General features: G+C 39.2%; 1 protein-coding gene across 2 annotated transcripts in view; it reads right to left on the minus strand.

Moving 5' to 3' along the window:
- igsf11 (immunoglobulin superfamily member 11) overlaps positions 1 to 8,551 on the minus strand; it is a 112,736-nt gene extending 104,185 nt beyond the window's left edge. For both annotated transcript variants that reach the window (XM_028044854.1, XM_028044853.1), the window contains exon 1: positions 7,979 to 8,551. In XM_028044854.1, coding sequence (XP_027900655.1) covers positions 7,979 to 8,039 — 61 coding nt within the window. In that variant the 5' untranslated portion in view covers positions 8,040 to 8,551. The remainder of the gene's footprint in view (positions 1 to 7,978) is intronic.
- Between the last annotated feature and the right edge of the window lie 5,024 nt (positions 8,552 to 13,575).

Raw genomic sequence — 13,575 nt, forward strand, 5'->3', positions numbered from 1 at the left:
TTTTAGTAAACCGAACTTTTAACCTTCTAAGTAAAAGCAAAGTTTCTGAGGACAAGCAGTCATCTTAATCTCTCAAAGTATACACACAAAAAAGTGATCCAACTCATATTGTGTCTGCATGAGGCAAACATCTCCCTGAGTTACTGAAGTGATGTGCGAGTGCTGACAGCGAAGGCTTCCCATCAAACCTTAGCAGCCGGCAGAACAGGGCAGATCATTTCAAGGGCAGGATCGTCAGGGTGCCATGACATGAGGAAGACATCAACTTTAAATAAGTATATAGTAAGGGCTCACCATGAGCTCACACAGACACATGCTGAAGAGGAAAATTGAGATGAAAGTTCCTCTCGTTTAACATCTACAAGCTGTCACAATCTGTCCCAGACACAGATATTATCACGGATTCTCGAGAATATAGGTGTGCAGCACCCCTGGACCTAAAACCAAACATAAAGTTCTAAAACATGTCTGCAAGATGTTTTGATTGGGTATTTTTATCTATCAGCTCTGAAAATAATCTCTTTATCACACTGAACACAGAAAGGGAAAATTCTCTTGCTGCTCAGAGTGGTCAGATCTTGTGCGGCACTTCGTTTAATTCCTATTCTTTTCTCACTGATGAGAAGCTTTTAATGTCCTCCCTATCATAAATGAAAGTTACTTAGTTCATAAAACTTCTTATCTTATTCTTATCTGAAATTAATTAACTTGCGTCAGAAACCAAAGTTTTTACAAGACTCGAAGCAACAAAAAAATCTCTTTGAATTTTGTTTGACAAGTGCACAGGCATCTTCATGATGCCTGCAGTTTCATCATCCAACCCAAATGTGCCAAGTGCAGTATCAGACCCAAATGATAACAGCAGTGCGTCAACATCACCCTGCTCCCTGTGTGTGCTCATGTTTACCTCCTTTTGATTAAAGATATAGCCAACCCGAAAAACCTCAGAGCCCCAAACCTCTGTGAACCGTCCACATCAGATGTTCAGCCCAGATGCTCGGGCCAAGTGCCACACAGCACTGCAGCCCTGTGCACTCTTTGGGGTTTAGTTTAATGTGTGCTTAAGAGACCAGGGGACTGGGCAAACACTCCTCTCTCTCACTCCCTCCTCCAAATATCTGCCCATCTTTTATTCATTCACACTCCCAGGACGACTGCTGCTGCCATCATCCAGGGGGACGGATTCGTCGTCTGAAGTTAACCCATGTCTCTGTCGCTCAGACGTGCGCACACGTGTGCATGCACTTTGCAAGGGGTCCCAGAGGTCTTTTAATTTTTTGAGAGGCTATTTTTAGTGTGAAAAATAATCGAGGTGGAAAGTTCCATCTGTCCAACACTCTTGTTCCAGCTGCTCCTTTTTAGCAGCAGGCGTAAAGAGGTGGGGGGTGGGGAGACACTACTCACCAGATGAAAATTACACAAAGTGGATGATTATTATTTTTTTATCATGTTCTGCATTAGCAGTGAAAGGTGGTATATTATGTTAGGTGGACTTCATCAAAAATCAAGGAGAGTTCATATAGGTTGACAGAAGTGGAGTGGGCCTTAAAAGCCTAGTGTGTTGAAGGGCATTTAGGTATACTGTTATTATTTGTCATTTGAAAGCTTTTAATCATTTTTTCACTAACTGGAAACAAAAACTGACAACAAAACCAAGCAGCCATAGAAACATCTTAGTTAACAAAGTACATTGATTTCTACAGAGCTATTTGTACTTTATCTTCAAACTTCAGGAGGAAGAAGAAGACCCAGAACATGCTGGAGGGACTATTTCTCTCAGCTGGCCTGGGAACGCCTTGGGATTCCCCGGAAGGAGCTGGAGAGAGGGAAGTCTGGGTCTCTCTGTTTAAGCTGCTGCCTCTGCGACCTGACCCCATATAAAACAAAAGACAATAGATAGACAGACGGACGGCTTGTTTTAAATGTTTTATAAATAGAAATGTCTAAATTTGTGTAACCAATTGCTTTCAAAAGTCACAAAAGTTGTAAATGCCATCCACCTTTGCTGCATTTAACGTCAGTATAAATGTTCTCTGAAGGCCTCGTGTCTGTTAGAGAACATTAATTCAATAACAGCATCAGCGTCAGCAAAGACCAAAGAACACAACAGACAGGTCAAGGAGAAAGTTGTGAGGTTTAAAGCGGGGCAATGACAGCAATAGTCAAAGAGCAGCTGAGGCTCATAGCAACTGTGGAGAAGCTGAAGAGATCCACTGCTCAGGTGGGCTAATCTGTTACCAGGGCAACTGTTACACAAGCACACCACAAATCTAGCCAAAACAGGAGCAGGAATGAAAACAATGTTGAGAGGAAGTCCTTAGAAGTTCAAGTTGGGAGAAGGCCATCTTGTCAGACAAGACCGACATGAAACTTTCTAACATTGCACATTCTCTTGGACATACAACAACAGAAGAATAAGAGGATGTTGAGAGTATCGCACTGTGGAGAAGCAGGTCAGAGTCAATGGGAAGATGAACTGAGCTAAATAAAGGCCAGTCCTTGAAGAAAATCTATTAGAGGCTGCAGAAGACTTGAGACTGGGGCAGGACTTCAACTTCCAGCAGCACAATGATCTTAAATAGGCAGCAGTGAAGGGAGGTTCTATAACATAGTCACTTAAGTGGGCAGAATTCAAAAACATACCACACTTTAAAGAATTTTAAGTGCAATGTTAAATACATTCTTGTTCACTTTTAAGCACCACTTTGTGTTTGTCTATTTAAAAATCCTAAAGAAATCGTTGAAACGTGTGCTCATACTTTTGCATTGACCCATGCGTAAGTCTTTGTAAACATTCTCTCTGTAAGACCTCGTTTACCAGTCCGGTTTAACACTGTTTTTTGAGAGATATTTCAGTGGCGTTTTAGCCATAAATTCAACAAAGTGTTGCTCATTGCTAAAAACTGAGAGCTGCAGATCAGAAATCAGGCTCGGAAATTAAATCCGAGAACAGAACGAGGCTGCATACAACAGACAATCCAGACTCGCTTTGCAATTTCAGGCTGTTTTTTAAGCAGAGTCTCAAAGGTTAACAAGCTTATGGTCAGAGAGGAGAGCAGATTTATTGGTCTGAGTTCTGCTTTGATACAAGCACAAAGTGCCCTGAATGTCAACGAGCTTGAGAAAACTTCATGTTGTCTCCGACTCTAATACGTTTTGTTCTCACTGGGCTTCTCATCCAAAACATGCGGACAGCCAGATTTAAGCCTGGAGGCTAATCTGAACGTTCCTGTGAATGCTAATTTGAAATGTTCCATAAGATGTGCTATGCACACCAGCAAAACAAATAAAAGCAGATGGTTGAAAAGTTCAGTCACAACCTCTGCTTGGATTTAATTTGTTGAATTGATTGAAGCCCCAGATCAGCCCCTGCTGCACCCCGCGGCGATGTTCTGGGTGGATCGTAAAAATAAAAAATCGGGGCATCATGGACAGAGCAGCTCTATGCTGGTATATCGCCTGAGGGGTTTGTTGTATCAAGTGCCCAAACAATCAGTTTATAAGAACATAGACTCTGCTTTACTGTGCCTTGTGAAAGTATTAATTTACTCTGAACTTTTCAACATTTTCTAATGGTGCCGCCACAGACTTCAATGTATTTCACTAGGATTTTGAGTGATAGTCGCTTTATGCTTTAGTCGCTAGAAAGTTTGGTGTACCTTTGTAAACATCAGCCCCAAATTGAATTCTTTTGAGAAACATTTGTATCATTACAGTTTCAAGACTTTTGGGATAGTCTGAACCATCTTTACACATCTACATAGTCCAATTTTTCCTCACAAAAGAGCTTGAAGTTTACTTAAACTGGATGAAGAGTTTCTGTCAACAGCATTTTTCAAATCAGCGATTCTTTAATTGATTTGGGTCTGAACTTTGATTAGACCATTTTAATAGATGAATATGCCTTGGTCTAAACCAGGGGTGTCAAACTCCAGTCCTCAAGGGTCGGTGTCCTGCAGTTTTTAGATGTGCCACTGGTACAAAACACTGGAATGAAATGGCTTAATTATCTCCTTCTTGTGTAGATAAGTTCTCCAGCATCTTGCTAATGACCCAATTATTCTATTTAGGTGTGGTGCAGCAAAGGCACATCTAAAATTTGCAGGGCTGTGGCCATTGAGGACTTTAGTTTAACAACTATTCCAAAAGTCCCTGCTGAAAGAAATATTTACGTGATTTGTGAAGAATATTGTTTCAACTGAATTTTATTTAGAGATTTGAAACCAAAAGTGGCAAATACATATGTATGAAATACATGTTAGTATTTGTAAAATGGTCCTTGACATACATGTGGACAAAATTGTTGAACCTCTGTTTATTACTGAAAAACCCATTGGTCACTGAAATAACGTGACAGAGACAAAAGTAATAATAAATACAATGCTATGAAAATTATCCATTGGAAATCAGACATTGCTTTTTAAATATGATTCATCGGAATCATCTTAAAAAAACTGGCACTCATTGTGGGCTTTTAACAGCGGTGTACCAAAACAAATTAACGTGCATAACATCTAAATATAACAGTTTGATGATTATTATTGCAAGTCAAAGTGTTAAAATCTTTTAAATAGAAGGAAATAGTAAGAAAGCCAACTGTCTGTCAATGCAACCAGCTCAGAGATGAAGATAGAATATTTATGAGTAACTTGGGAGCGATGATGGCTAAAGAGAAGATGACATGTCCTCTAACTAATGCTGAGAGCTTGGAAGGTCTGGCGATGAACTAAGCTGAGTCAGTAAGTAGTTCTGTTTAGGTCACTGACAGGTTTTTTTTATTTTTCAAAACTTTTCCTCTTTCAGTTCTTTAACAACATTCCTCTCGTCCAGCCTAGCGGTTGACAATAGAGATCAACAACAATTAAACAGGAGTGAATCCTCTCTGCTCTCATTGCTAAGAAACCCCAAAACAGTGTCTGCTTGCACTTATTGGAACTGGTCAGATTATTTTAGTGACAATGTCTGGCATGAAAAAAGGTGGAGGTCAGTACATGTTGCCAAAACAAGCAACCACAATCAATACTGGCTTTGCTGCATCAGAGCTTATTTATAGAAACACTGGAAGACGTGAGAAGAGGAAAGGAGCACTGACCACAAACAAGTTGGACTGTTAATAGAGCTTACACTGGAGTCCTAAACGATTTAATTTGCACTTGGTTATCTTAGTGGATCCTGATCTTTAGGGGAACAGATGCAGTGGGAGAACAAGCATAGGTAATGCTCTTGTTCAGATATAGGCCAATACTGATGTCAACAATCAATTTATGCATTTTTACCCACATGTGAGTAAAGCTGCCGAGGCACAAGAAAGAACATTGCCAGCAGAGGTATACAGCTAAAAATAAAAGGGAACAGCAGGGTGAAACACCTGGCTGATAAGGATTACATTCAATCAATTTTAGTTCTCAGATTGACACATCATGGCACAGGGAGTGTGTCTTTCAGAGAAAATATTGAGTCCAGGGTGTTTGACTTTGAGGTAGATCAGAGTCTATCTCAGAATCAACCAGTATCAAGCTTTTTTTAAAGTGCCTATACTCTTTAGTCATATAATGTTCCTAGAGTTGAACATACTATCAATGAGGTGCCAGAGAAAGCGCATGACTGGCCAGATTTCTCTCAGGCCTTATGGAGAGTAGTGCAAAGCTTTTCCCAGCCTTTCACCCAAATGTTGCTGGGCACTGACAGACGGTGGATGAAAGATGGCTACAACACTAACAGTAACTCTTGCTTACAAGAAGGACAAGTTTGTCAGTTTTATCTGAAAAAAATAGTCATGCTGTGGAACATAAAGATGTCAATCAATTAAAGTCCCTACACTGGCTCCCTGTAACTCAAAGAATAGACTTTAAAATACTGTTGTTAGTTTATAAATCACTGAACGGTTCAGCACCACAATACATCAAGGATCTGCTGTTATTGTATCAACCTTCCAGACCTCTCAGGTCTTCCGGTTCTGGATCCCCAGAACCAGAACCAAATGAGGAGAAGCAGCATTCAGCATCTATGCACCACAAATTTGGAACAAACTTCCAGAAAACTGTAAAACAGCTGAAACACTGACTTCCTTTAAATCTAGACTAAAAACCCACCTATTTAGGATTGTATTTGAAATGTAATCAATTCCACATTTAATGATGGAACTTGACTTAATGTCATGGTTTGATTGTTGATTCTATGTTGAAATTGCACAAAAATCCGTGAGGGACGACGAAATCCCAGAGCGAAATTCCGTGACACATGTACGGAGCCTAGTGCCGGAAGAAAAACGGCAAGTGACCAAGGGTCACTGCGCGTAACAGAAACCCTGTAAATTCTAGACACTAACAGGTACCATAAAATTGCACAAAAATCCGTGAGGGACGGCGGAGTCCCTGCTCAAAATTCCGTGAAAGAGGTGTACGGAGCCTTGTGCCAGAACCCCATCAAAATGCTGTCTACATCGTTTTAAACTGTGTGATTGTGAGCGTGAGAGTGAATAAAAATAGCAATAGGTATTTTGTTCCATATAACACAGTAGGAGTGTAACAGGTAAACCTTTTATGGATGCAAACTTGACTAAAAACCCACCTGTTTAGGATTGTATTTGAAACGTAATCAATTACAAATTTATTGATGGAACCTGACTTAATGTCGTGTTTTGATTGTTGATTCTATGTTGTATTGTGTTTCTGTGTTTGATATGATGTAAAGCACTTTGAAATGCCTTGCTGCTGAAATGTGCTATACAAATAAAATTTGATTGATTGATTGATCAATTATTTTTGCATAATTAAAGTAATTCTTCTCCAAGAACAGATGGAAAAGAATGGTACAATTCAGTTACTGTTGTGTGGAATAAGCACTTCAGATTTCCCTCTAAATATGTGCAATTACTTTAAACATTTGTGTTCATGCAATGTCACATTTTTACTTAAGGTTTTGTACCAGTCCATAGATATGAGGGAATTAAAGCATTTCTTTCTCTTTTGCTCTGAATAAGCTAGAGCTTGTTGAATAAGTTTATTAATAAATAAATTAATATTAATAAATTAGGCTAATTTTGGAGGAATAATTATTATCTTCTTTTTGTTTTCTTATAGCTAAAGTCGCTCTCTAATACAAAATGCTTATTTTTTACGTTTGCTAGATCATGCAAACAGTAAACGTGGAACAACCTCACTTAATTTGCAACGGAGGAATGTGCCTGGATTATTCAGCAGGAATAACGTACTAACCCGCAACTAAGAAGTAAACAGAGGTCAGAAAAGAAGCACCGTGTTTGCACACGTAAATCGTGTAATTCCCTCTGGAGAAGTGCAGGAATACACAGTGATTTTCCTCCGGGAACGCCTGGCCCGGCGCGCTCTCCTGCGCTGCTGCTGCTACTGCTGCTGCTCACCATAGCCTACTTCTCGTTAATCGGACGGATTACCAGCGCAACCCTCCACCGTCTGCTCCGTTTCTATTTCAAACCCCGGATAGTCCCACCACCACTGTAACCACGCATGTCCATGTGTATCAGTGACGATTGCGTGATTTGACAAGCAAATAGATAATAATTTTAGACATCCTGTTGTGTAAGACGAGCAAAGGCGATATTAGGCGCAGAAGAGCGCATTAGAGATAAGACGTTCACAATCAAAAGCGCTTTGGACAGAAAGGACATAGCGACTAGTGAGGGAGAGAGAGAAAGAGAGGAAAGTGTTTGAAAATGTGGACTTTAGTTTTTGTGGAACTGCCAGGGATTTGTCTGCTTGATCCAAACAAACTCCAATAAGGAAGGTTGGGATCAAACGGCTGTGGCACGGTTTTTATCCCCTTGTTTGTTTGTTTGACATAGTTTAATTCCAAATGGATCTGTTTTAGCTGCGCAGAAGCGGAAAGTTTTGTAAGAAGGATTTGCCCTCTTTGAGCATTTCCTATCATCACTACAATCTACAGCTAGAGTAAAGTGTTAGGGATGAGTAAACAGGTTTAGAAGTGTCACACAACTTACCCTCCATGCAGAAGATAACCATCCAGGCTATCCACAGGTCTGAGTTCTGAAACTTCACCATGGTTCTGGAGTTTTCACAGACTCGTTCTCACTATAAGTCCAGTGCTTGTTTCTTTGCAGAACTCTCGCAGATTCGCAGATTCCTTAAAGGAAAGTAGCCGCTCCTTGTACAGTCATGGGACACAAATCTGTGACTTTACGCAGCGCACCACCCTGTGTCTATTCCTCAAACATGATTGAAAACACAAAACACAGCGTCACTGTATACTCTCTCCACTCCAGATTCCTTATAATCACTTCTCCTCGACCGTTCTTTATCCTTTGGTAGCTGACGGTGACTCTAAGACTGTTTTTCTCTACCGGCACCTCTCCAGACACTTTTACGCACGCCTGCACAGAAGTCAGCGTCCACCCACTGACGTCCCCAAGTCTGCCCGCTGACGCCGAAAGAAGTCTAGAAAAGGCTCCGAGGCTGGCACGTTTCCCGTCCGCTTGCTGAGTCTCTCCGACGCGTCTTGTTGCGCTCCATGGTTTCTCGTCTGCTCCGCTCTTGCTGAGCGGACATCCGAGAAAGTTGGCCAAAAAGAGAGGCACTACCAGTTCCGCTCTGTGCTTTTCAAAATAAAAGACGCCCTGCAGAGTTATGCAGACAAAGCCTGAAGTTCTCAGAAGTGGTAGGCTGAACTATGAACGGAGTGGGGATAATCAGCCAGGGAATTTGATCCCTCACACCAGTCAATTTAAGTTGCACTACGGTGTTTGTTATTCTCATTAACTTTCTGTATTTTTTCTTAAGCATAACTATATTTAGCATAATATTACTTCATAGATGTATCTTAACTATCTCAGAGATCCCTTACAGTTACTGTCTAAACTGCCTATAAAAAAGTAGGCTGGATCCTGGAGTGTGTTAGGATAGAGAAGATGCTCTGTAATCAGAAAACATGGTTTTTGTTGCACTTGAAATTGTGTCCTTTGATAATTAAAATATCTATCAAGCAATTTTTTTTCAAAATTTTTTAATATTTAATTAAATGATCAGTATTCTGATAATTTTGATTCAAGTGAAATTGTTAGGAATGACACATTTGAAACAAATTTGTTGGAATTCAACACATTTGCAATTGCAAAATGAAAATTGTTGCATCAATTTCATTGGGCAAATCCTGACATTTTGTTTAACCCTCCTACATCCGAAATGGATTTATTTTGCACTTTTATGGCTACAAAATTATCCAAAGTGGTGCAGTGAGGGAGCTTGTCTGTAGGTTTTCAATGACAACTTAAACTTTCTATATCTGGCATTGATTTGCTATTATTTTGTGCACAAACAGTTTAAAGGGCAAGAGAAGAAACATGTGAATTTCCCTCTCTACTGATAACAAGGATACACGGTGTGAAAGTTTATCCCAGGCGTTTCCTGCATGACATATCCAGTCTAAATCTGAAATGAAAACAAGATGTTTTAATTGAACTATTGTCTATTACCTATTTCTGTGCCTCCTATTTTGGGCGTGTGTAGGATCCGTTAGCTTAAACCAGTAGAACCTGCAAGGCCATTGTATGGGCCGAGCGTCTCAACCTCATACTTTATTTGAAGTAACGTAATGTCACGACAGCAAGCCGTCTGGGGAGATTCAATCGAAGAAAGCTTGAACGAGAAGGGCGTTTATTTTCTAGGCAACATTTCCGCCGGCCCACTTCAGCGCGAGTGAGTCTGCGCGGATTGACTTCGCTCAGCTGCGGATGATTGAGATGAGCTCGAGCCCGGCTGTTGCTGGGAGACCGCTGACGCTAGACGAGGGAGAGACGTCCATGCCCTCCTGCGGCGCGCGCACAGTACGACTGAGAACACTGGGATAGAATAGAATAGAATAGAATAGAATAGAATAGAATACTTATAAACAAAGCAATCTTTTGATACCTACATTGTGCTACAGCTTTGGTTTCATGACATATTTAAATTATTGTTGCTATAAATAACAATGACAAATATAAACTCTAATAAATCAGAGCTACATTTCTGCTGTGTGACTGTTTTCTTTTTTTTCTGCCATACACACAGAATTCAGTGGCTTCTTTGATCACCGCTGCTATATTAGGCCCTCAGTTCTGAGTCATTATTCCTAGTTTGTAATGTAAATATCAATGCAGTGTCAATGCAACATGCAGCTTTTCAGGTGAGCTCTACAATGCTTGCTCTGCAGGAAATGTGAGGTGGGTTGTTTACCACTGCGGGAGGTGGGGGGTAAGAGAGACCAAAGCATGCCATGAGTGATTGAAATACTGTACGCTACAAAGAAGACACCATCAAAGGACCTGCATTCAGGCCTCTAATCACTCTGATCCATTGATGACACTTGGCTCACCTCAACACCAAATGATTGCTGGGATCTTTTAAACTTTACAGCATGACCGGTCTAGAAGTTCATGCAAACATAAGGGTACAGTTGAAGTGTTTTGTTGTTTGTAGTTCCTCTCTAATTTGGGTTTTAGAAAATTGGAGAATGACTATAATCAAAGAGAAAAAACACACAATGAATGTAAAACCATCCCTCCATCCTGTCTTCAGGATTTCAAACAATAGACATATTAGGGTCGAAGCATCTGAAGAATGCCCTGAGGCTTTTGTATTGCTGTCTACGTCCTTCCTTTTCACAGCATTTCAGATAGAAGATTTAGACCTACATGCATACACTGAAGAATCAGTTGCTGTTTAAAAGGTTTTGCAACATTTTTTGAAAATTGTGCAAGTTTCAAAGACAAAGCAATACACATTGCGCTGGATCACATCCAGGTGAATGGGAGGACCACTGGACACCCAGCATACAAACTGAGTGAGACAAGAGAAAGTTCTCTTTTATGAGTAGATTTACAACATTCAACTAATTTTATGAGAAAACCTATTAATATGACTACCTTTTAGTTCTAGATTAAAAAACAGCCATATTCACATTTTAAAAAGATGCTTAAGACCTACTGAAAACTGATTGTCATTTAATAATAATAATAATAATAATAATAATAATAATAATAATAATAATAATAATAATAAACACCCCCTTGAATCATCAACTAACAATAGTTGTAAACTGCCACTCATCTAGCTTCCTGCAGTGACTGGCCGGGCAACTCAATCTTGCATGACAAAAAGTGAATCTGGCCATGTATTTTTGCAGCTGCTTTATTTTAAGATTTGATTGAAAATGTTATAACCTTAAGCCACCACAAGGCGATGCTGGTTTCCATTGTCATGGCCAGAAGTCACTGAAGTTTCAAATGTTTGCCCAACTTACTTCTTTCAACCATAATGCACTTTCTTTCCCCTGTAAGCAGTCTTACCCTTTGTTTAACAAAACTTTTCTGAGCCAAATACTTGTTTGTAAGATAAATGCTGACTGTAAAATCCTGAGTCAGATCAGATCTAAACTTTATAGAAGCATAAAATATTCTGTGAAGTACACAACAGACCATTATTGGAGGGGTTACTTGTATTCCTTAGTTACACATGATCTACATTTATTGATTTGATTAAAATTGGAACGGGAAACCATTTCCAAAAGTGCACTAAGAAAAATAACTAAAAGAAAAATATCTTAATAAAAGCCACATTGACAACTGCATAGCTAAAACCAGATGTTCAGCTTACAGAATGTTACCATTAATTTCATTTGTGTTGTGAATTATTATTAAAATAAATTTATGCAACATTTTCAAAGAACCTATCTTATATACTCATGGTAATCCATAACTGAAATTTTCTTTGATTTTATGAACACATGCTAAATAAGTTTTCTGTGCAAATCACTGAAGGAAATTAAACAACAACCAACAAAAGCCAGGAAGTGTAAGACACGCCACAGGACAAGATTTATGAGAAATACATTTTGACCTGGCTTATGCTCACACCTTCTGGCCACATTAATTCTTTTGGAGAAATGTTCTTGTAAGCTGTTCTTCTGATTGCTGCTTTCAATACTCCCTTTATAGATTTAAATAAGAAACACAGCTCTGAACATGATGGATGGGTTAAATTGAGCTTCTTCAGCAGCCCCAGAAAAGATGCATGCTTGATTTATTATTGATTCGTCTCTGAAACCGCTCCATTTTTCTTTTATTCCACACCCACCATAAAAGATTCAAAAGACCTGAAGGAGATCCTCGTTGCTAAATGCTGCAAGTCTCCTCTGGACGCCTGTCATGGAGTTTACTGTAGCCTAAATATTGATGTCAAGTAAACAACTAAGCCTTTGTTTTTTTGTGTGTGCTGTGTTGCATTGGCTTTGACTTGTTGAACCTTTGTTGGCATGAGAACATTCACTTTTGATCTTTAATGGATCTTTTGTGGCATGGGTACAAGTTTGATAGATGCCCAAGTACTTTAAAATCACTTTCTTATAAGCTTGAAGGGTTACTTATAAGCTACTGGATTGAAGAATTCTCCAAAAACTTACTAAACAGTCCTTTTTCAAAACCATCTGAAGTATAAATAATGCAAAATTCAAAAGCCATGTTTAAATATATTGACATAAAAAAACATTGTTTTCTCTGAAAAGCTAAGCGTTGCCCTGTAATATTAAAAGGCTATTATTTAATCAGACGCTTTCCCACATAATACCAAAAACTCCTAGAGATTTATTTTCTATCTAACAAAATATGGGACTAAACGTACAGTTGATAAATGACAGCAACTCATTTTTGCTAAAATATTGCCCCCTGTTTTCAGGTTGGGCTGTTTGTTGGCACAACACGAAGGTTCTCAGTTTGAATTCCAGCCTGAGGTCCTCATGTTGTTTGCACGTTCTTCGTTTCCAGATGTGAGTTTTCTCTAATTTCCTCCCACAGTCCAATAACACGACTGTTTGTTTGATTGGCTTCTCAAAATGGACATTTGAATGGATGTCTAACCTACAGTATGTGTGTCTCTGTGTTGCCCTGACAGCGTGAGACAGGGTAAACCATCTCACACCCAATGATCACTTGAGGGCACTCCAGCCCATCCACAACCCTGCATATAGAGAAGCAGGTATAGACAACTGATGGATGTTTACAGAATGACTTTGGAAGCTTTCAGCACCCTTTCTCTGGGAATGTTTTCAGTTTTTTAGATACTTTATCATCTTCTTTATCATCATTTAAAGACTGTTGTCTTTAAATGGGTCATACTGTACTACAAGCTCATGGTTAGGCCACCGTGATATTTAAAGTAAAATCCATTAAAGAAAGCATAAAAGTTAAACATTTTTCAAAAAATATTATTGAAACAGCAAGAGCATATTAGTGGAACAGAAAGAGGATTTGACTGTGGTGCAAAAGCTTTGGCTTCAGAAAAGGGACTCAAAATCTCTGCTACCTAGACAGAAATCATTGGCCTTTGTTTACAGATTGGTGAAAGCTGGAGAGTGGTAGTGTGAGAAAGTATTGTTCACCTCATGAATTTCTCAATCTATATCCTTACAATCAGCAGTCCCAATCACCTCACTGAGGAGTTACTTGGTATTCAAATTTAAAAATGACTGATTGCAATATTGTAGGGAAAAGGTTATAAGAAAAATAGGCTTTTTTTTTTTCCTTTTTTTTTTTTTTTGCTAAACAAT

The sequence above is a fragment of the Xiphophorus couchianus genome, chromosome 18, assembly GCF_001444195.1.
Source record: "Xiphophorus couchianus chromosome 18, X_couchianus-1.0, whole genome shotgun sequence".
In the NCBI taxonomy this organism is placed as follows: Eukaryota; Metazoa; Chordata; class Actinopteri; order Cyprinodontiformes; family Poeciliidae; genus Xiphophorus; species Xiphophorus couchianus.